Source organism: Alosa sapidissima, chromosome 1, assembly GCF_018492685.1.
Source record: "Alosa sapidissima isolate fAloSap1 chromosome 1, fAloSap1.pri, whole genome shotgun sequence".
NCBI lineage: Eukaryota > Metazoa > Chordata > Actinopteri > Clupeiformes > Clupeidae > Alosa > Alosa sapidissima.
Genome location: NC_055957.1, coordinates 46,810,317 through 46,831,950, shown reverse-complemented (window position 1 = coordinate 46,831,950; position 21,634 = coordinate 46,810,317). Strand labels below are relative to the sequence as shown.

Here is a 21,634-nt window from a genome sequence, read left to right as displayed (position 1 = left end):
GTGGGCCATCGTCCACAAGCTGCAGTTTGTTTTTATTGTGTTGGGGCCAGGGAGGATACGATCACATAACAATGAATGGTTTAGAACAGAAGGTGGGGGCTGGGGGGGGGGGGGTCGAGATCTGATTCAGGCAACCATCTGATTCCAAATGGACTATTCATCAGTCTTTCCTGCAGCAGAGTGCACTGTAACATTGTGGCCTGCCCTGACTGTGACGGTGCATGAGGCCACGTGGAACCAAAGCCTTAGGGAGAAGGACCCCCAGGGGTTCGGGGGTCTGCTGTGGTATTTTAAACATGTCGAGGTTTGCCAGGATGAATGAGATCCTCTGCATACTCGGCAGAACGGTTAGCACAGGTGCAGGTAATGGTAATAACAGCCTCCAGGTTTCAATCCTCCTCTAATGGCTCACAAAGCCACAACACGACTCCCCTGCGGAAGCTCCTGCAGGAAAATAGCTGTGGATGAAAGTGAAAATCCCTTTCCTAATAGACCTGATGGATTAAGAAGCACAAAATCCTGAAAGTATATAAGAAAAGGCTTGACACTGACTTAAGCTCTGAGTATTTGCAGGGTATTGTGAGTCCAGCTTTACCATAAGCCATCCCCCACAAGGGGGATCCTGTGCTGCTTTGGAATCTGGAAGTGATCTTGAAATTCCAGGAGTGTGGAGGTCCTCGGGGAAGCACAGGGGGGGGGGGGGTAGCAGGGGTGGGGGAGGGCATCTCTCTACACTCCATATGCTTCCGTCCAAGAATCACACCACATGATTTAACACTACATTACTCTTTATTCAGGAATTTAGAGATATAGGACATTCAGGCACACAGGCTGGAAGCCCTCATGAATGCAAAAACCACTACAATTACATTGTGCTTTCTACTCAGAAAACATTCTACAAACTACCAGTTTGGGCCTACAGTAAGGCCTACTCAAATGTCCATCGTTTGATGTCTCTAGCCCCACCTAGAGGACATGCTAAAGGTCCTTCAACAAAAACTTGCACCTTGGGGTCTTATTTCATGTACCACCTCTGCTATAGTTATTCTTTCTTTCCATTAATAGTTCTGACTCATCAAATTAAGATGGGATTTTTTTTTTCCAAACATCCAAGAGTCACATGGCCATGACTTTCCAGACAGCATGCCAGTTTCCAGCCTCTCCTCCGTGACTTTACTTTAATTAGAGTGCATGGCTTACAGTCAAGAATGACATTTTCCTTTGTTTTAGATGATCTTTTTCTTTTATGCAAAGACATTGCTTGCAGAAATACTTTCAAATATACTTATGTTAATTCCTTAATCGTGTTTTAATGCAAGATACCGAACTTCAACCACAGAGAACTCCACTGAAAATCAACAAACAGAAATCTATGATCTATGAAGAAGAGTGGACCATCTGAAAATGTAGCTTTAAACACACACAAAAAAAAAACACAAAGCCAGATAATCCAGAGATAAATAAATAGTTTAATGCATCTGATGAATCACTGCACTGCCACTGTGTGTGTAACAATGGCATACGCAATATCTGAAAGCATGTTGGCGTGTAACATTAGCGTGGGGGGAAATGAGTGGGAATGCTATAAAAAGCAGCGTCAAACCACTGTATCATTTTAGTTCATGTCAAGGTGTTGTTCATGCAATACAGAAAACTTAAAGTCATAAATAAGACTTTATCTGTTTATCTAAACAATTAATTTTGAGAAATATTACTGCTATTCATTCGGCAACTCTAAAAGTAAAGTCTTCAGCATAATACTCACATGCAGTAGTTGTTGAATTTCACAGCTAGTGGCTAACCTATAATGAAATGTGGGGCCTGCTGTGACAACAACTGGGGCATCCTGCATGCATAAATACCCAATAAACACTCCCACATTTATGAATTCACATTTGCCTGGTTTGCTGCAACCATCAATAAGCCATATCATAACGTCTGGGAGATATAATCATAGCTCACTGCAAATTAGCTTGTCAACCCTTGCACTGCTCCTCTGTTAAGAGCTGCAAAGAAATTAGGCGACTCAAGTTCTGATGAAGCATGACGGGCTTTCTTTCTCACTCTCCCTTTTTCCCTCTCTTCCTCTCTCTCTGTTTTTCTCGCTCTCCTTCTGTCTTTCTCTCTCCCCCAGCTGGAGTTTTAACAGTGAATATTCTTCAGCACGCTCAGCTCTCTGTGCCTCTTGCCTTTGAAGGCCATCACTAAGTGGTGGGGCGCGATCACCCCCTTTCCCTCTTCATCCGTCTGGCCCATAACAATGTAGTTCAGGCCTGGGGAGCAAACACAGTGAAGACACAACACTTTCATCAGTAAAACCAGGGAAAGGAAGAGAAACATAAAGAGATGTGTCTCTGTGTGTGTGTCTCTGTGTGTGTGTGTGTGTGTGTGTGTGTGTGTGTGAGTGAGTGAGCGAAAGAGAGAAAAACACAGATCAGAATGGTATAATGAAAAGTTAGATCATATCAGAAGCACCAACTGTCAGGCAGTCATTTCTGACACTCTTCTGATTGCTAGTGGTGAAGCGCATTCTTCAGCTCTCCTATTCTCCTCTGCCAAATGAGACAGACGAGGCGTCTGGCTCCAGCGCAGCTGTGAGTGAGTCCTGGTGGTCTGCACCCATGGGCCTGGACTGTCCTCCAAGGAGGCCTTCAGCACAGCCGCCGGTCGGCACAAAACAAAATAGTTTTGCTCGACAGTCAAAATTTCCGCTGGAAGAGCAGGGCTACTTTTCGGTGCTAACTGAACCATGATTGCATGTGAGGTATGACACTGCCAGTACAACACACACCAAAGCCTGTGGTTTCAGTCCGGGTTTAATGTGGCTGCCTGAGGCTGCAGTACTGACTAAAACATACAGATATGAGAAAGCACTAGGAGGAGAAAATAACAAGCCAATCTCATATGGTTCATACAGTATCATGGACTTGGCTTTCAGATTATTGCAGTCATCAGATAACTCAGTATGAATTTCAACAGTCCATACCAGACATGTGGACTCGAGTCACATGACTTGGACTCGAGTCAGACTCGAGTCATGATTTTAATGACTTCAGACTTGACTTGATAAAATTCGGCATGACTTGCGACTCGACTTGGACTTGAATACTATTCACTCGAGACTTGACTCGGACTTTGCCTCTTTGACTTGTGACGACTTGACATGTCTCGAGTCAAAAACTAAATTTCCTGATCGTGGACCAGTCACCCCAGAGATGTTTTCCCTCCGCGACTAAAAAAAAAAAAAATAGCGGAGACAAGCGGCCAGTCCAGAGCACAGTTCAGTGCTGCCGCTACCCCCACATGCGTTACGCACTGTGTGTAGGGCACCAAGAGACAGAGAAACGACCAACATTTAGCTAATAACTAGTAGCTTTACTGCAAACTGATTTGCACTCTTGTTAGAGAACGTTTACAATGTCAAAATGCACCAACAGCATGTTACATAAAGATGATACTTTTCGAGTCCTCTCCATTAAGATCCAACTTGAACTTATGCTAGCCTACTCCATTTAATTGAGAACCCCATCTAAGCACGCACGAGAGGGAGAGAAAACGAGTGGCAGGTTCCAGCTGGCTTGTCATTGTTGATGATGATTGATATTTTCTTTTAAATATAAGAAACGTATAAAAGGAAATCATGAAGGCAACAAATACGAGATTAGGGGAAATTGCGGATTTATCCGGTTCTCACTACTGTTATAAACTATGAGATCCAGGTCACTATGACATAGGCTGCACTCACTGTGATTTGGAAAGTGGACAAGAATATGAAGAGTTGTCTTTGCCTTTGTTTAATGGAAATGGTGAGTCTTGAAGTAGGCCTATTCAATAATTTGTTTACATGAAGCACATTGATATGCCGATTGAAACGCATTCCACTCAGCTAGCTAGGTGGCTACTGGCTACCAGGCTCATAATTCACATTTAATTGCAAACAGAAAATGTCAAGCAAGCATCATGTCATACATGCATCTATTTCCAAAGGAATGAAAGCTGTTTGTGCCAACTTAATATAATGCTTATCATTGTTAATATTGTGCTATTCATGTGGCACAAACAATGTTTGAGTTTGTGGACTAGCCATAGGAATGGAGCTGGTAAAAAAGATCATTATGAGAATGTGTGGACAGTGGCACACAATGGGCTTAAAGTGACAGTGCACCATTTACAAATGAGATAAACAGCATCACATGTGTAGTATTTCTTAAGAAATTAATACTTTAAAACAAAATTACTGTGTCATTATTATCTTTTAAATAATATAAAAGTGTTGACCTTGGCTTCCCTTATGAGTCGCCACTGGCAGACAGCCTAATAAATTGTTTGCAGGCAAATCTGTGGCCTAGCGCAGTGAAATGCCATCAGTCAAATTATTACTCATCCTTACAGTGGGCTCCGAAATTTGGAAAAACAATATTTTTATTTGTCATGTAGCTATCCGTTTTGTACAGATTACTCAGGTATGCACATGTGTATATTGTATGCGCATGCATATATCGTAAAAGATTTCAAGACAGAAACATTGAACATATTTTAATCTGTATTTATAAAAAAAAAATCTGTGGATTAGATGGAAGTGTTAAAATTATGATCGATAGTCTAATAATGCCATTATTAAGTGAAGAGTACCTGATGACTTGTTCAGGACTTGAAAAAGATTGGGACTTGGACTTGGACTCGACTTGGCTTTGATGAGACTTGGACTTGGACTCGACTTGCCCTTCTCTGTATTTACTTGGGACTTGACTTGGACTTGAGTGCTAAGACTTGGGACTTACTTGTGACTTGCCAAACAGTGACTTGGTCCCACCTCTGGTCCATACAGTCCATATGCAACCTAAAATCTAAAAGCTACATTGTATAGAAAGTTTCTGCATGCAGAAGAAAATAGTTTCTTGTTTGCCTGATAATGTATACTGTTTGTTGTTGCTCTATTTTTAATGGGACCACCCCACAGAGAAGTTTATTCACTCTACGGCATATAATGGGTACATGGAAATAATAAACTGCTTCATAATGAACTTGAAAGAAGGTAATTAAGTGGTAAACTGATGGGGGGTCTGACTAAATTGATGGAAATGAAACGCCTGCCACTTGAAATCATAAAGTAGCTCATACCAAACCTTACACTATTCAAGACCGCTGCTTCAGGACCGTGGAAGGCTAAGATGTGTTTGATTGACTGCTGAGCTCAAATATCAACAATCTTTCACCAGAACCGAGGTCTGCACCTCTAAGTTATGACATCCATATCATCTCTTCTTATCTCAGCTTACTATCTCTCTACTCATAGTGTGGTCTGCCAACAGCCAACACTACACGTATCTACCTTTCTAATTTATGTGCATTTTAAGCATCCCTGGAAACATCCCTGTTTCCATCCGTCCTGCAGTAACGCGTGGCTTTGACTGCGTCTCTGGAACTCACCTCTCCTGACCAAGGGGCACTTGCGGCAGAGGATCACCACGCGGGCACTGAGCCTCTTCCCCGACTGCTGGATGGCCAGGCTGCCCTGCTTGTACACGCCGATGATGGAGAGGACAGCGTGCAGGCTCTCCTCTCGCATGACGGCCGACACCAGCGTGCCAGTGATCACTAGGAAGGGAGGGCACACCTACATCACACATCATCACTTCATCACAGCATTCTACACACAGCTGATCAGCTCTCATTATTCCTAGTATGGTACAAAATACAAAATGTCAGTTTTGTATAACTGTGTTTCTAACTTGCACTTGTGCTTTCTTGGATTTGAATACATAACTGTGGTGATGCAACAGCTTATGAGATACACAGTTCTCGCCCGGACAGGCAGCCCAAATACACTTGCACTGGTCCAGAAATTTCCCCTGGATTATGGCAGTCTGCTCCTGACTCCAGTTTGATTTCTATGAAGGCTTCACTCCCTGATTAGCTTCTCTTCTGTAACACACCATGTATATTTTGGCCCCAGGGGACACGCTGCACCATCTTAATGCTAAACCATAGGAGCAGCAGAATCTTAAGTGACAAACAGGAGAGGCAACCTACTGTAGACCTGCTCACACGTGGCATGCTCACTGGTTTCTACGGAGACGGACTCCATATCAACAGCGCACACTATTTGTCACTGAGCGTCATTTGAGATTCTGTGGGCACTGTGGAGATTAATGATGACAGGGGGAAGCCTGAGAATAAACTCATTCACACGCAGAAATCTCACCGAAGTTGCTCGAGCAGTAGTGGCTGTCAATCACCCCAGTCCGCCTGCATTTCTGCCTGCACAGAGCCTCTGAATATGTTAATGCTGGATGGAGAGATGGAGGGATGGAAGGAAGGAGAGAGAGAATTCAGGTGCACCGTTACTACAAGATTTATTTAAATAAGATTGAATTGAGTAAACGTCATACATTTAAATGTACCACCTATTTGTTTCAGGCCCCTGACAACAGGCAAGAGTAGATGGAAGCAATCAAATATTTATTTTGCTGCATGCTGACTAACCACATTTTCACAGCACTTAGCATCACTTGCTCCATGGTATAGTAATTCAGGAGGGCTGCCACATTGGACTGGCCACATAAATTTACTGAACATATGAAAAAGTATATTATGGTGGTTTTAGACATTCCATTCCCAGGAGCCACATACATACACAAACACACACACACACACACAAACACACACACACACACACACACACACACACACACACACACACACACACACACACACACCACTCATAAATACACACATACACACGTCTTCAAGAAACATTTCATCATCATCAGCACCACAGTAAATCTCGCAGCTGCTCTGAGCGTGGCCAAATTGAGCAGTGCTTCAAAGTGAATGAGATGCAGAAGGGATAAAGATGAACACAACGAACATACCCACTGGCCCTGTGGTCACAGCAGGTGTAGTGGGGGTAGTGGTGGAGGTGGGTGGTCCCCTGCTGCTGATGATGGAGTTCTTGGGCCTGAACTGGTAATGACCAATGAAGCCATCCGCAGTTAAACTCAAGTCAGACAGAAACTGAATGAGGAGATGGTTGCCGTCAGAGTAAATTGGGCTACAAGGGCATAAGATAAGAGTAAAGTGCCTTAATATTTCATTTAAGGGCACACAAGAAATAAATGTATGAAATGACAGCAAAGATGGGGTGCAAAATGCTTATTTACAGTATGAAACTTTTATCTGAAGCGGCATAGCATCTGGCAGGGTGCCTCAATCATACACCTGCTACACGAGCTATGGCATGACAAGGTCTCTCGCTGTCCTAGCACACTTATGGAACTCATCAAGGCTTCAGACATCGGGCAGCTACAGACCTACATGTGGCCTTTCTGCGTTTCGATCAGAGACCGGAGTACATAAGTGCAGTGTAGTGGGTCTCAGTGACACACGCCTGTCATATGATATGAGGCATAATGTCCTGGTGACTTCCGATGGAGAACACAATGTTGGGGACCAATCGGGGACATCATGAATGTCCTGTTAAAGTCCCCTGTTTGTCAGGAAGCTATTCAACTGCCATGTGTGCATTGAGGACCTGATGGGTGTCTTCACCCAGTTAAGAGTGGAAAACAAACGCTCAACTATGCAACTTGTAATTGGTAGAGTAAGGAGTGCCCAAAGTAAGCTATTAATGTGGGGCTTGTTAGGATAAGCTATTGTGGTTGGTTTGTGTTGACACTACATCAAGTTAGAATGATAAGAACAGATGAAGTAACAGTGAAAGCCGGAAATATTTAAAGGTGTGCCAGACCGTCGATTGGGTGCATGAAGAGGCCAGGTCGGGGGGGGGGGGGGGGGGGGCATTACAGCACAGATGTGTGTCTTACGCAGGGGGGCTGTCGCCGCAGAACCTCCCAATCCGTGTGGCGTCGCTTGCCTCCTCCCCATTAAAGATGGCCACGTGGTCGTAGCGGCAGTAGTTGTCCCTCTCGACATCAAACTTCTCGAACTTCAGCTGGATGATCTGATGAGAGAAGGGCCCCGTGATGAGGTCTAAAGAGTTTTTGGAGGAAATCACAAGGCATTCAAAGGTACAGTCTGTGATTCGGGTGAAAGGCTGTTGATTTTTTTTTACTTCAATGGCCCATCAATACTACATAACCCCCTACATAACATCCCTTCTTGCTTTAAAGAGCCCATAAAGTGTTTTTTTTATCACTGAATCACATGGATAAGAATCACAGACTGCACCTTCCTTTAAGTATCTCACTGATAACATCACCTCACCTGGTTTTGGGGGGCTACAATGTGCCAGGTGCAGGTGACGCCAGCAGGGTAGTCCTTCTCGGGCCAGTTCGGAGTCGTCAGGGAGCCTGGCGATCTGTCCAGAAGGCCTCCGCAGTATCGATTCCCTACCAGAAGGATTTTGACAAGAGATGGATGGCTCAGCTTGGTAAGGTCATTTTTGTAGCCCTCTCAGGTCTAGATGGTTCAACTGGCCAACACTGACTGGTAGTTTGACATTTTTAATTAAAGCCCTTGCTATAAAACAAGAATCACTAGTAGTGAAGTAGTAAAGTAGTAGTAAAACAAACTCCATAATTCCCTGATAGGTGAGAAGTATTGTTAGATTCTATACCAGATCCTGACAAACTGTTAAATGACCCCGTTCTAGAATTATTTTCTGTCATCCTGAAAGGCAATGGCAAGTCATTGCTGGTGAAGTAGGTCTAGGCTATCAATCTATGATTAGCCTAATGCATCATCCAAAAATGCTGTAAAATGTTTTGATCTAAACAACTACTGACTGAAAGTGTAAGAAAGAAAACACAATGTGAATGCACAGAGAGTAAGCTATACTAACTTAAATCACAATTAAAGAGCCTCTCAAAAAGGCACAGTAGAAACAGATGGCAACATTTAGGAAGAACAAGAAAAAAAACAAAGAGTTAGTTATTTTAAGGTCACTGCCCAAATGACAGACTTTAAGATGTTTTCAGACTCCAGTCTTGTATTCCTGGATGACATGCTATGACCTTGCCCGAAAATGGGCAAATTCGAATTATGTCCAGGTGTAAAATGGCAGTGTGTTGTGTGTTTTCACCTTTCTCGTTGGGCCGCACACCGGCGAAAACAGCAAGAAATCCACTACCAGCTGTGTTGGCGTCGGACACCATTGTCACCTGCATCTTGTTCCCATTGGTGACGAGAGCACCTGGCCTGGAAGTCCCGCAAAAGCGCCCCAGTCGCTGGCCATTGATGTGCCCGTCATACACATCCACAAAGTCATACCTGCACAAGGTGTCACTCTCCAGATCAAGCACGCGGAAAGAAAGCGACACCACCTTGTCGCGAGGCACCTATTTTAACATACAGTAGAACGATATGATTTCGTGGACAAATGGACTTCACATTGTGTCGAAGACAATCAGTCCACGTCCAAGTCATTTCCTCATATTCTATACTTAAACTAATAAAGAAAAGCGGGGTGTATTCTCTCACCGTAATCTTCCACACACATTTGGTATATGCTGGGTAGACACCTGGGTATCCCTGACTGCCAAAGATGCCAGACTCCCCAGTAATGTTTCCACCACAGGTATAAACTGGTTTAGGCCTACGGAGATTGGCAAACTATTATAAAACAGTCCATTCATTAGGCAGACTTAATTACAGGGTGATGGCGTTACAACATACGCGTCTGAACGCAATCTCCTGAAGACCACTGCACAGTTCGAACAGCTTCTTATAATAACTGAATCTTATCCAGTGTCACACGTATCACTCGTATTTCGTAATCTTGACACTAAATCTATATCCTTCACTATACCTACTCAAAATTTTACTCTTATAGTGAAGCAACTATGTTTCTTAGAGCTCGTCAGATGTTTAGCCTACCTCCGATGAGATTGTGTCAGGATCCCGTTGAAGAAAAGCGATACCAAGAAGTTCAGAACGATAGTCCTCATTGTAGTCTGCCGTTTTAAACAAATGTCACATTTGGTAGTGTGTAGTTAGTTGCGCCGCCTCTTTGAGTGTGGGTTTCTCTAGGGATTTTCTCTGGCAGCTCACTCACATGAATGTGGGGTTTGTTCCACAGACCGGAAAGGCCCGCAATATGTAGAGTTTTCTTAGACAGTACCCTAAACATGTGGAGTCAGTAGCCTATACTCAGGCTGTAAATCCCATTCACTCTGGCTCTTATTACATCCATGATAAATTACAGTTCAAATGAAATAATTAAGCCAAAGGAAACGCACTTTGTGGAAATTGTTCTCTCATCATCTGCTCTTTGAGGAGAAATGCATCCCCCATAGCTTTTCCTATGTATGTGGAATGTTTGTTCACAGCATATTGCAGTCTGCAGTCAGACCCCGTGTGTCACACTACAAGTAGGCCTACTACAATGGACATGATTTTAATTCTACTCTTTGCTATAAACAGCTTTTAATTCAAGTTTACAAGGGCGTTATAGCCTACAATATAATGTGTCAGTTAACGGGACAGACCAAATTTTCTTCCCGGTACGTGCAAAGTGACGTCCCTGTTCACTTTATGTCCACTAGATGTCTATCTTTCACAATAGTTCATTCATTCTCTGCAAATGCCCTTTGACAATTGACACACTTGACATTTTGACATTGACAGTCAATGAGCAAACACAACAGAGAACCCAATCAGTTCTCAGTTGCCTATCAATATGCTGCAAGAGACACTCCAGGCTTTCTTTGTCATGCCAGTTCTTTTCTGTCTGACTATATATGTCCTGGTTATTTTAGTTCACTGTGCATTGCCCTATTGCTTGAAGCCTTTCTGACTCACTTGCGGCCCATGACGCAAGCGTTTAACCAGGGACAAATTCGTTTAAAAATATAAGCTAAAATATGTGTGCTGTTAGACCAAACTCTCCCTGCTCAGCTGGTGGGATCAGTAAAAGCAGCATATTAGAGTTAGACTTTATGACATGAATGCATGGAGTGCAAGGAAAGCCTCAGAGAGCAGATGGCAATGGTGGGTAGAGGCAGCAGGACCAGGCTGTTATAGTGGTGGGTAGATACAAACACACTCTCAGACATGCACACATACACATACACTCACACACACCAAGAGTGCCGTATATCATTTTTTTTTAACATTTTTACCCTTTTTCTCTCTTTTTATTATAAACGAGGCAAAAACAAATTAATTGGCCCCAAACGTTTGCAGGTTTACTGGGAGTAGCCTGATCCTCTCAAAATCCAGCTTGTATGTTTATTGTTTACCGTATTCCCAATAGATGGGATTTAATGGACTATTAAACAAAAGCGAAGTAAACACAATCCCCACTATATGGACATCTGCCAGACAACACAGACAAGTAAGATCTCAACATTTAATCAAGAGACTTTTTCTCATTCCATGCAGCTTCAGAAGCAATGCAGCTTTGTTTAATCTCCCTTACACTGGTTGTGAAAGCCACTCTCAATTTACAGATTAATGACAAAGTCAACATGTTCCTTCAATTTGCATAGGCTGCTTTATCAGAGTATTAAAAAGTCATGGATGGGTGTTAAAAAATAAAAATAAAAATTGTAAAGTGACGGGCACTTCTGAATGGAGGGCACCTTCTCCCACCCTTGACAGAGACACTGAGGGCTGCCTTTTGGGTGGCTGCCACGACCGCCATTAATATTAGTGTTAGAATGGTTTTACACAGCCAAGTCCTATGCACATATTTTACTGAAATCCCAAGGGAGGTGTCCCTGCTACTCAGAGGTACATATAAGTCACTGAAAATGCACAATAAAACCTTTCAAGAGCCTGTTGTTGGACTTGGGATGTAGAAAGAATCACACAGACAGCATCTGATCTGGAAATTAACTGCAGAGCCATCCTCTTTCCTTTTTTCATGTTTTACTTTTGGCAGTGGGGCCAAACGGAGACAGGCGTCTGCTACAGTAAAAGAACAAAGAGAGCGACCCTGAAATATCCCAAACACGGTCCACATAAACAATCATGGGGCAAATTATAGTAATAGATGCCCCTCTTTATAAAGTTTAGTATTTCACGTGTGCACATGGAAGTCATGAAGGCAATTACATGGTTTGTTTTTGTGCGGGAATGTCCAAATATCACATGTCAGTTTTTGTCTCCGTGAGTCTGTGTTATGGTGAGACCCGTTTTATTTCCCATGACATTTTCGAAGGCCTCGTCTAAAGTGCGCAAGCACCAGAGCTCAGCGTTGCCAGTCACGTTTGGGTTCCTCTACCTCTGAGCTTTTTTGGTTTTCTACTGGTTATAGTCACATGTACAGGCTTTCTCACAAACATGTATACTTGCAGGTTTACACACACACACACACACACACACACACACACACACACACACACACACACACACACACACACACACACACACACACACACACATACACACATATGAAACCACTTTTTTCATACATACACTCAACTGCACACACACACCCAAGTAATGCCAGATGCTCCATAGTGTTTAGATTTATAGTTCCACCCACCTTAGTTGCTCCAGGCGCACGAACACACACACAAAAGGCCAGCGCAGTGTGGTAAGAGACCAAAGTTGTTGAAAACCTATGGTAGAGAGGTATGTGTTGAAATACCATGACGCTGTTTGTGTAGATCGAGCTGGAGAACCAAAGTGGGATCATCTGGGAAAAAGAGGGAATAAAGTGCAAACGTGCTGATGCTACACAGATGGCTGCTTAATGCAGCAGAGGACTCAAGCTTTAGATGATCTTGAGTGGCAAAGACACAGTATGCATATCCTGCTCTCATGGTAGATTACCAACAAGCCAGTACTGTACGATAACTTACTGTTGACTTTTGTTTGTTTGCTTTAAAAAAAAAAGAAAACATGTTTATCCCCATTTCCATTGATGTGATTTTTTGATTGCACAGGAAACAAAGGGGAGCTAGTCAGCACTGTGCCAAGTTGCAAGGACGTTGCTTTATGATACAGTCAAGGAGGAACAGTCTGGTCAAAGCCACACAGATGCTTATCTGAATTCAGTACAAGGTGCTTTGGTGAAAAAATACTTTATAATACCATTAAAACACAATCCAAACATAATTTCCTTCCCACCAGGGCACACTTAATCAATGCTATAGACATGTGCAAAGAAGGGGAACGCTTTCCAAATGGAAAATGAATTCTGAGTCAGCCCACTAGAGATTAAAAAGTGAGTAGATGAATAATGGCTGAACAGCATGGCAGAACAACAACACAAAAAACGTGGAGAATCATCAATAATCACATCTTTTTGGGGAAAGTCTGGCATGAAAAACTGTAGATGAAATGGTATTGGAAATGTTTCCTAATTATACTCTAGTTTCTTTTTATTAGCTAGGAGAAAGTTTTTTTGCAAGGCAGAAAATTGGGTGTTTGGATTTTGTGGCAGAGCCCTCTGTTCAAAATGGTAATGCGCTATATGTTTTTAGTCCTCCATCAAGTAAGGTAACATCATAATAATGCAGTAAATTAGTCTTTGGATAATAGAAGCCAGAATTTACCACAGCTGCCAAGATCTGAATTCATGTCTGGGTGGATCGTGGGTGCAGTAATCATTTCAATTTATGTGAAGACAAAATCAATGCGCTCAGCATAGTGCATGAGGAATTTTCCAGCGTTCCAAGGGATCCTCAAAGTGACCTAACATTCCCACGCTTTGCCCATATAAGCATTTCTGGGAAATGTTGAACACTGGTAATCAATCAGTTTAGTCCATTGTCATTGCTAGAGCCTCACTTCCTGTGTTAGGGACCTCTATGGGCATGCCTGTGGCTCTAGAAGAGGAGATTTGTTGGTTGTGCTTGACCTAGATCTCAACTGCTATATGTTTGTGTGAGGAAGGATGTGGATCACAGGGAGCCCACACTGAAGGGAGTTTGGCAACGAGAGGATAGCAAGCTGCATGGTCTACTGACTCTTGTTTCTTTTTAACTCTCAAAAGAGCAATTTAAGTTAACAAATGGACAGCAAACCAAGCCAACCGTGGGCTTTCCTTCAGGTTTGCATCAGCTGCCAATGTGAACAAAAAACCTACAGGCGATGCCCTCTGTATGACTCGGGCGCCCAATTTAAAGTTAATCCTCCTGTGAGATCAGAGCATGCAGTACAGTAACCCCACCACCACCCTTTTTTCTAGTATGTGGCCTCAGTATTGAACTAATGCTGCCTCTTCTATATATATACTGCACTGACAGTCTAAATCAGTTCATAATTCAAAGGTGTCTTGAAAGCATGCAGTGCTGAGATAGAGAATACTTCATGCGGCTCTGTCAGCGCAGAGTATTGACACAGCACCTACCCCTCGGGCACCAGTGCTCTGCTTTCCCACAACCCCTCTCCTCCTGCTCTCTATTCCCTGGCCAGCCCCCGGCAGGAGTGTTTCTGTCGGCTCTGAAATCTGAACACAACCCAGGCTGCAGAGAAAGTGAGAGAGGGGGGGGGGGGGGGGGGGAGAGATGGAAGAACCTCTTTGACTAACATGTAGGCTACATTGCATTCTGGCAGTTTAAGCATTGCTATCATCATCCACCTATGAAGACAGAGTGGCCCTGGAAGAGACAATGCAGCCAAGTCTTAAGCCAAAGCCTTTTAAAAGGTTTGGCACGGACACAAAGAGCAGTTCAATAATATTGCAATGGCAATAATGAAAGAAGGAATGGTTATGATTAATGTAATTGTTTCCATTTTGTTGAGATTTATTTAGTTTCATTTGTTCTGCAGGATGTATTGTAGACATCTTCTGTAATGGTTTGCCTATAAATGTATTATAACGGATTTATTATGCATGGCAATAAATGCATAGACCTACATATCCATCTTTTAACTGGTGTTCGCAAAAAGTGCTGACACTGAAAACAAAGATCACGAAGATGATATCATGATGATTATTGGTGCAAGTGACGATGAGGAGAAGAATGGCACAATTACCATAACCCTGCCTACCAGTCAGGGGAGGAAGGGAGCTGTCCATTTTTACAAAACAGCACTTTTCTTGAACTTGCATGAAGATAACTTAATTAAAAGGCCAGCTATCACTCAAAGAGGTTGTTAATGCCTGAGGCGATTTGCCTCCCCGACAGACGCTCAATTCCACAATAAATAAACACCAAGGGGCGCTGTGCCTCCATCACACTGAAATGTTACCACAGAGGTAAGTAACGGAAACCTATATTTTTAAAAGTTAATACAGGGTGTGCTAAATATCAAACAGTTAATCAAGTTAAATGAAACCAAACCCAGCCCTTTCACTCAGAAGCTCCTGTCCTCGGGCATTAATGCAGAATAACATAGACCACTTTCCACGGCGATTTGAGGGCAGCACCTCACGCTTTTCCCCCGCTGGGGTGTGCCACTGACTACTAGCACCGGAGAGGTGGTGGTGGGGGGTATCTACCCCCTCCCTCCACTACCCGCTTCCATCCCTCTCGCGTTTCTCGCTCATTCTTCCTCATTTGTCACTCCTACGCATAGTCGCAGAGAAGCAACAGCTATCCGGAATGTGGAATGAATCGGAGTGAGCTAACTCAGTTCTTAGTTCTCCAGTAAACTGTTAAACGTGCTATTGGGCTTCAGTTGCGACAAATATGGCAAAACAGACTACCGATGCATTTGCCGTTTTCTCGGATGAAAAATCTAACAGAATTGGGCTGCCGGTCGGGATCTGAAAAGAATTGAACGGGTCGCTCTATCCGACACAGATTGGAAATAGACGTGTTTTTAATCGTTGTGTTCGACTGAGGTTTGGGCATTGCTTCTCCGCCAGTCCACATTGTTTCGAGGTTTTATTCCGACGGTCAAGTAGCCTATAGCCCATTCATGTTGCAAAACCTCGGTTTATGACAATGGATTACTTGCTGTTTATATGCAGCTTATTGCTCCCGGTGGTGTTCGGTGTTGAAGGTGAGTAGGCTACACTAGGTTACTTGATTTAATGCAAAGAATGTCTTCCAAGTCTTTGTTACCTGTGTGTGAACTACATTTCTCGAGCCCCTTTGTTGTCCAGAATTCTCAAATTATTGCATCAAAAAGATAAAAACAGGCTTAGGCTACTAGAAGGAGACACAGCCTTTAAACTGATCACATCATCACACTTACAGAGTGCACAGTTTTAACTTGGCATTTGTATTTTCTGTCACCGTACCCAAAGCTCTCTTGAACGCGATCACCCGAATCCGCTAAGGCTGAGGCTCTGTTGAAGTGACTGTGGTTCATGTGTCAGTCGTGTCTGGATGTTTGGTGTGTGTGAAGACATTTCAGCTGTATTCATGTATCGGGTGGAATTGTGAAGTTCTTGCTTAGGTTTGAAAATGTGAAATTTTGTCAGGAAATGGAATGCAATTAATGGCATCCAATTAACTTGTTGGGTGGATTTGTTTGTTTGTATGGAAGTATGTATCTGTTGCACTGTAATTGTAATACATGTTAATCTTTGTGTAACAGTTTTGTGCAGCTCTGCTATTGATTAATGTTGGTGTTATGAGAGCCTGACACTAATGCAGTAAGGGATGATAGCAAACGCATCCCTCACACTGGCCACAGTGCAAATTAAGAGAGAGCAGACTGATGCTTTCTCCTTATTCAAATGACATTGAGGGTGGGTCTGTTCTCACCATAGAGCTTTTCAATCTATACAAATGGCTTTGCAACAGATCCCCAATGTTGCACTCCATAGGCTGGCTCAGTCGCTGTCTTTTTGTTTGGCATTCTGGCAAATTAAGCATGTTAAGCACCACACATGAGTGCATGTGAGAGAGGCAGCAACATCCCTGTCCTGCGCATGGTAGACAGGGCGTTAAACGAAGAAGCTGGTGGAAAACAATATGATGAGGCGGAGTATGAAAGGATTAATATTTGAAAAATCGGACAAATGCACTTGAATCCATGAATCCGTCAGCTGCACCTGAGGTCATGCTGTTTAAGGACAAGCTTTTGCAGGAGTTAGACAATTGCATGCTGATTTTAGAACATAAATTAGCCACACCTGCTTGGTATTGATGAAGTGTACCCCTAGCATGGTCATTTGTGGTTGATAATTTGTGGTTTACTTAAAATGAAATTGAAATGGGAAAATAGCAGAGGGTTGGTGCACCCCAAGCACACAACAGTGATTTAAAGTTTATAAGGCTAATGTGTCCTGTAAGTACTTCCATAGCACACAGTAACAGCATACATGATTGCATTCATATAATCCGCAGCTAGACCAAGGCCATATGCAACCTTACTGTGAAACAGGCGGCTCAATTTCTCATCAATTTCAGTGTCAAGAGGTAAATCAATGCAACTCCTGCTTCACCAGCAAGGCCACGCTGAGCTCTCACCTAGCACAGAACAGTTAACTGTTTCCCACCTAACAGGTCTGCCTCAGTGTTCCTGAGGACAACTAGCTATAGCGTACCATGATTTGAGCATATCAAGAGCGCTTCTGAGCAGGAACAGGCACTACTAGTTATGCTAGCTGTCTTAATTATATTATAGTGTCAGGCTATACATGATATGTTTCATTGAATCTATTTTCCATTAAGATTATACCACAAGCAGGACTACACAGGACACAATAAAACAGATAACATGAAGCAGATTTAAGTTTAAAAAATAGCATAAGTACAGCTACATAGTGGGCTGCACATCATATCTTAAATTGGCAAACTCAATTATCAAGGGAGACTGTCAAACCTAGCCCAGACAGCAGACAAGTGGTCTGTGTAACTGGATAAAATTACAAATCTCACACATTTCAAACCACAAACAGCAGCCCCATCTCCTTACTCTGATGGCAGAGGTAATGTTGTGGTCAGTGTCTGTTGGTATGATCATTTTTATATTCCTCCACTTTTGCCATATAGGTTATGTGGTTAGTGGTCAGGCATTGTTCATTGTATGAGATCATTTTTTTGGACTTTGCTCAAAGATGTAGTCTCCACAGACGATTTACAAGGCATTGTCTGTACACAGACAGGCATCTTGTACTGGTCTATCTGTTCTCCATTTTCCTGTCTACTTTGTCATCATTTGAAGTGTTTATTTAGTGCCTGCAATCCTTCTACATTAAATTTAGAGCGCCATTTCCTCATAAGAGTAAAATCGGTTTGGTAAGGTCACAATATTCAGAGAAAGTGTCAGCCCCTGACGAAAACCGCCTAATGACTGCCCTTGACTGAAAAACGTCTAATTGTTTTTGCATACTGTGGCTCGAGAAACTTCTCCGTCTGTGAATAAGAAAATAGTACATTTCTGAATTGCTCGCCCCTGGAAAATGAGAAGTTGTGACACAAGGTCTAGATTTCAGCTCAGCCGAGTGTTCAGATGCCTACAGCCTGAAGGAAAGACCAAATGAGGTCATTACAAGTTGATCAAAGCTGTGTGCCTTACATTCTGCCGCACATCACAGTGCTCAGCCTAATTGCATGCATGGTTTTATGGAGCTGGATGCTCTGCTTCTCCGACTCATGATAAACCCCAGACCCGGTGTCAGCCTGTGACTTTTAAAGGATGTGGCCAAATGGACATGGCTGGTTTGTGTGTGTTAGAAAATCAGCATATATGTAGCCTATGTCTGTCAGATATTGTTTGGTTTTTTTGTGCGAGTGTGTAGAGTTTGTATGTGCATTTTAGTCAGTGTTTTTGCGTGTTTGAGAGAGAGAGAATGCAAGTGAAAAGAGACAAAGTTTCTGTGGTGTGTGTGTGTGTGTGTGTGTGTGTGTGTGTGTGTGTGTGTGTGTGTGTGTGTGTGTGTGTGTTTGTGTGTGTGTGTGTGTGTGTGTGTGTGTGTGTGTGCGCGTGCATGCTTGACTCCTTCAAGCAAGCAAGTGTATCAGTGTTGTGTGTGTGTGTCTTTGTGCATGTGCAAATGATCACATGTGTGAGAGAAACTCTCTGCTTGGAGAGAGAGAGAGGGAGAATGCAAACTGCATAGGCGTATTTGCTTTTGCTCTAATCAGCTGAGTTGATGTTATGCTCTAAATATTTCATGTGTTAGCTTGCAGATGTGTGTGTCACATTAATTTGAAGAGAGTGCTTCCCCTTGCAGAATACCAACTTACAAAGTGAATAAAACATTAGCATACGTGCAGTTTCTCCAGCTGCTGTGGAACTTCATACATTTTTTTGCCTCATTGATCAAAGGCGATCCAGAACAATAAATGCCTTGGGTGCAAATATGATGTGGACAACATCCCCAAGGATGGCAGTGGATCCTTTGAGCACTGCTGCCTTGTTAGGATTTGGCCATCGCTGTGCTGCTTTAACCAAGCTAAGCTTGCATCAGCTGCAGGCCCTTGGCGAGATGCAGACAGTTACACAGCCACTTGTTAAGTGCAAAAGCTTGGGGTTTGACATTGTGGTATTAAGTAGAGATCCTCCTTTTAATTAGGCGAAAGACTGAGCTCAGAGCACAAGATATTGTTTCATTTAGTTTTAGCTGTCCAAATAAGCCACACGCGCGGAGGGAGGGTGCTTTACTAGTCATTAAACAGATCTGGGTTCCGGTGATAATCAAGGAGGAGGAAGTTAGTTGGTATGTGTGGGAGAAGGCCCCTGGCTGATTTCTGTCTCATTATCTTTGGCCACACAGAAACTCTCATGGACAGCAAGTGGGCTACCACAGAGCTCGCCTGGACCACCTATCCAGAAAGTGGGGTAAGCAAGTGTTTATAATGCTTTTGAGTGAGTGTGTGTGTGTGTGTGCGTGTGTGTGTGGTGTGTGTGTGTGTGTGTGTGTGTGTGTGTGTGTGTGTGTGTCTGTGTCTGTGTCTGTGTGTGTGTGTTTGTTTGTTTGTTTGCAAGAGGTCATGTATGTGCTAATATATGTATGATATGATTTGTTGTGATATGACCTTGTGTATGCATGCATGCATATGTATATGAGAGTATGTGTGTGTGTGTGGGGGGGGGTGGGGGGGGATTGCGTGTGTGTGCTTGCCATGTAATGTTTGTGTTTGTATATGTTTGTATGTGCTTGCCAGCTTGTATCCTCTTCTATTTGCCAGTGTGCTGTTCACAGTGCCGTGTCTATGCCACTGTGTTTGTGTGCACACTGCTATTTTTTTGTGCAGGCGTAGGGAAGAAACAAATGAGACAGAACACATGCCCCCCATGACAAATGGATAAAAATTACCAGGAGGCTGCTCCATTTGCACAGTGACTTTTCCAAACGCCGACTGGCAGTTGATTTCCCTCATAAGAAGAGTAAAAAATTAACCACCGTGTTTTTGACCTTAAGCTTGACAGACCTCCCCCACTATACCGGGGCTGGAGCAATTTGTCTTTGTGGGAATGTGCATGCGAAGTCAGTCAATGGAAAACGATGGGTTGCCATGGAAACAATCTTAAGCAGTTCGAGCCTGCTTCTCTGGGCTCGCGCTCGATGTCTTGCATTTCAAAAGCCGTACATCATCATAAGTAATGTGGTCCCGCACGCTGCAAGATAAACACATGCTTCCCCTCTCTGTGATGATTTCTAATTGTGTTGTGAGAAGTCAGAAAGGTTGGCAGTGACTTGAAATGTGCTTACACTCGACAACGGCGTGAAATATTAATGTTGTGCCTCCACACCTTCTGAAAAGCCACAATCCAGGGAAGGTGGTTGCCAGATTTGTTGTGGTTAAGGCTAGGTATGTAAACAAAAGCCGTGGGATTAGGAGTTGAATCAGTCATTTGATGCTTTGAGGATATTTAAAATATGATTTTAAACGTGTTTTTACCTGTAACTTTAATCCTTTAATTGTAGGAGATATATTTACTATTTACTATTCATAAAGTAAAAGGTTTTAGAGAGATTTTAGTGTAGGGCTGTGTGTGTGTATGGGTGTGTGTTTTTTTTTTGTTTGCACCTCAATGTGTGTGTGTGTGTGTATTTGAATGTGTGTGTGTGTGTGTGTGAGTGAGTGTGTGTGATTTCCATAATATGTTGCGTGTGAGTGTTTTTAATTAAAGGACTTTTTGTTATTTGCTGTTTGTTTAGTCCCATTGCTGAATTGTGGGGAGTGTCTCTTGTCCCAGTTGACAGCTGGGTCTTTATTCTTTGACATTGTGAAAATCTCGGCGTTCCTAGGCTTGCAACGTTTGATTGCTTCCCCACAGGAGCCAGGTCATTTAGGGTGTTTTTAAAGAGCTCCTCTGTGCTGCATTCGTCCTTAATGTTATCTTTTTTTCACAAACGCCTGGGTCAGCTCACAATTGGCAGGGTGTTAAGTATGGCAGCGAGTTCTGGGTGACATGCGCCGCTGTAAGTGGCTAAACAGACTAAAAAGGCTGAAACCCTCTCTGGCTTTGTTCCGTGAAACAGTGGGAAGAGGTGAGCGGCTACGACGACAACATGAACCCCATCCGGACGTACCAGGTGTGCAACGTGAAGGAGCCCAACCAGAACAACTGGCTGCGCTCCGACTTCATCCCGCGCAAGGGCGTGCTCCGCGTCTACGTGGAGCTCAAGTTCTCGGTGCGCGACTGCGCCAGCATCCCCAACATCCCCGGGTCGTGCAAGGAGACGTTCAACCTGTTCTACTACGAGTCGGACCGGGACAGCGCCACCGAGTCCAGCCCAGCCTGGCGGGAGAACCCCTACGTGAAGGTGGACACCATCGCGCCGGACGAGAGCTTCTCCCTGCTGGTGTCGGGCCGCGTCAACACCAAGGTGCGCAGCTTCGGGCCGCTCTCCAAGGAGGGCTTTTAC

The 21,634-nt window shown here is 43.4% G+C and overlaps 2 protein-coding genes across 2 annotated transcripts in view; one reads left to right on the top strand and one right to left on the bottom strand.

The window, feature by feature from the left end:
- Positions 1-1,469: 1,469 nt before the first annotated feature.
- On the bottom strand, positions 1,470-10,009 carry pcolce2a (procollagen C-endopeptidase enhancer 2a). Its single transcript, XM_042090827.1, has 9 exons — positions 9,838-10,009; positions 9,442-9,556; positions 9,044-9,299; positions 8,227-8,351; positions 7,827-7,963; positions 6,876-7,054; positions 6,206-6,289; positions 5,431-5,598; positions 1,470-2,273 (listed from the first exon to the last, which is right to left on the bottom strand). Exons 1-9 carry the CDS (start codon positions 9,906-9,908, stop codon positions 2,143-2,145), a joined length of 1,266 nt encoding a protein of 421 aa, XP_041946761.1. The 5' UTR covers positions 9,909-10,009; the 3' UTR covers positions 1,470-2,142.
- Positions 10,010-15,254: 5,245 nt separating this feature from the next.
- ephb3a (eph receptor B3a) overlaps positions 15,255-21,634 on the top strand; it is a 23,527-nt gene continuing 17,147 nt past the window's right edge. The window contains exons 1-3 of the mRNA XM_042090331.1: positions 15,255-15,864; positions 19,535-19,599; positions 21,248-21,634. The exon at positions 21,248-21,634 is cut by the window's right edge and continues 286 nt beyond it. Of these exons, the coding sequence (XP_041946265.1) occupies positions 15,801-15,864; positions 19,535-19,599; positions 21,248-21,634 (516 nt within the window). The 5' untranslated portion in view covers positions 15,255-15,800. The remainder of the gene's footprint in view (positions 15,865-19,534; positions 19,600-21,247) is intronic.

Coding starts and splice junctions, on each gene's coding strand:
- pcolce2a (XM_042090827.1), bottom strand. CDS start 9,908: ATGAGGACTATCGTTCTGAACTTCTTGGTATCGCTTTTCTTCAACGGG. Junction 9,300..9,441: donor AATGTGTGTGGAAGATTACG/GTGAGAGAATAC, acceptor ATGTTAAAATAG/GTGCCTCGCGACAAGGTGGT. Junction 6,290..6,875: donor TGTGACCACAGGGCCAGTGG/GTATGTTCGTTG, acceptor CTCTCCATCCAG/CATTAACATATTCAGAGGCT.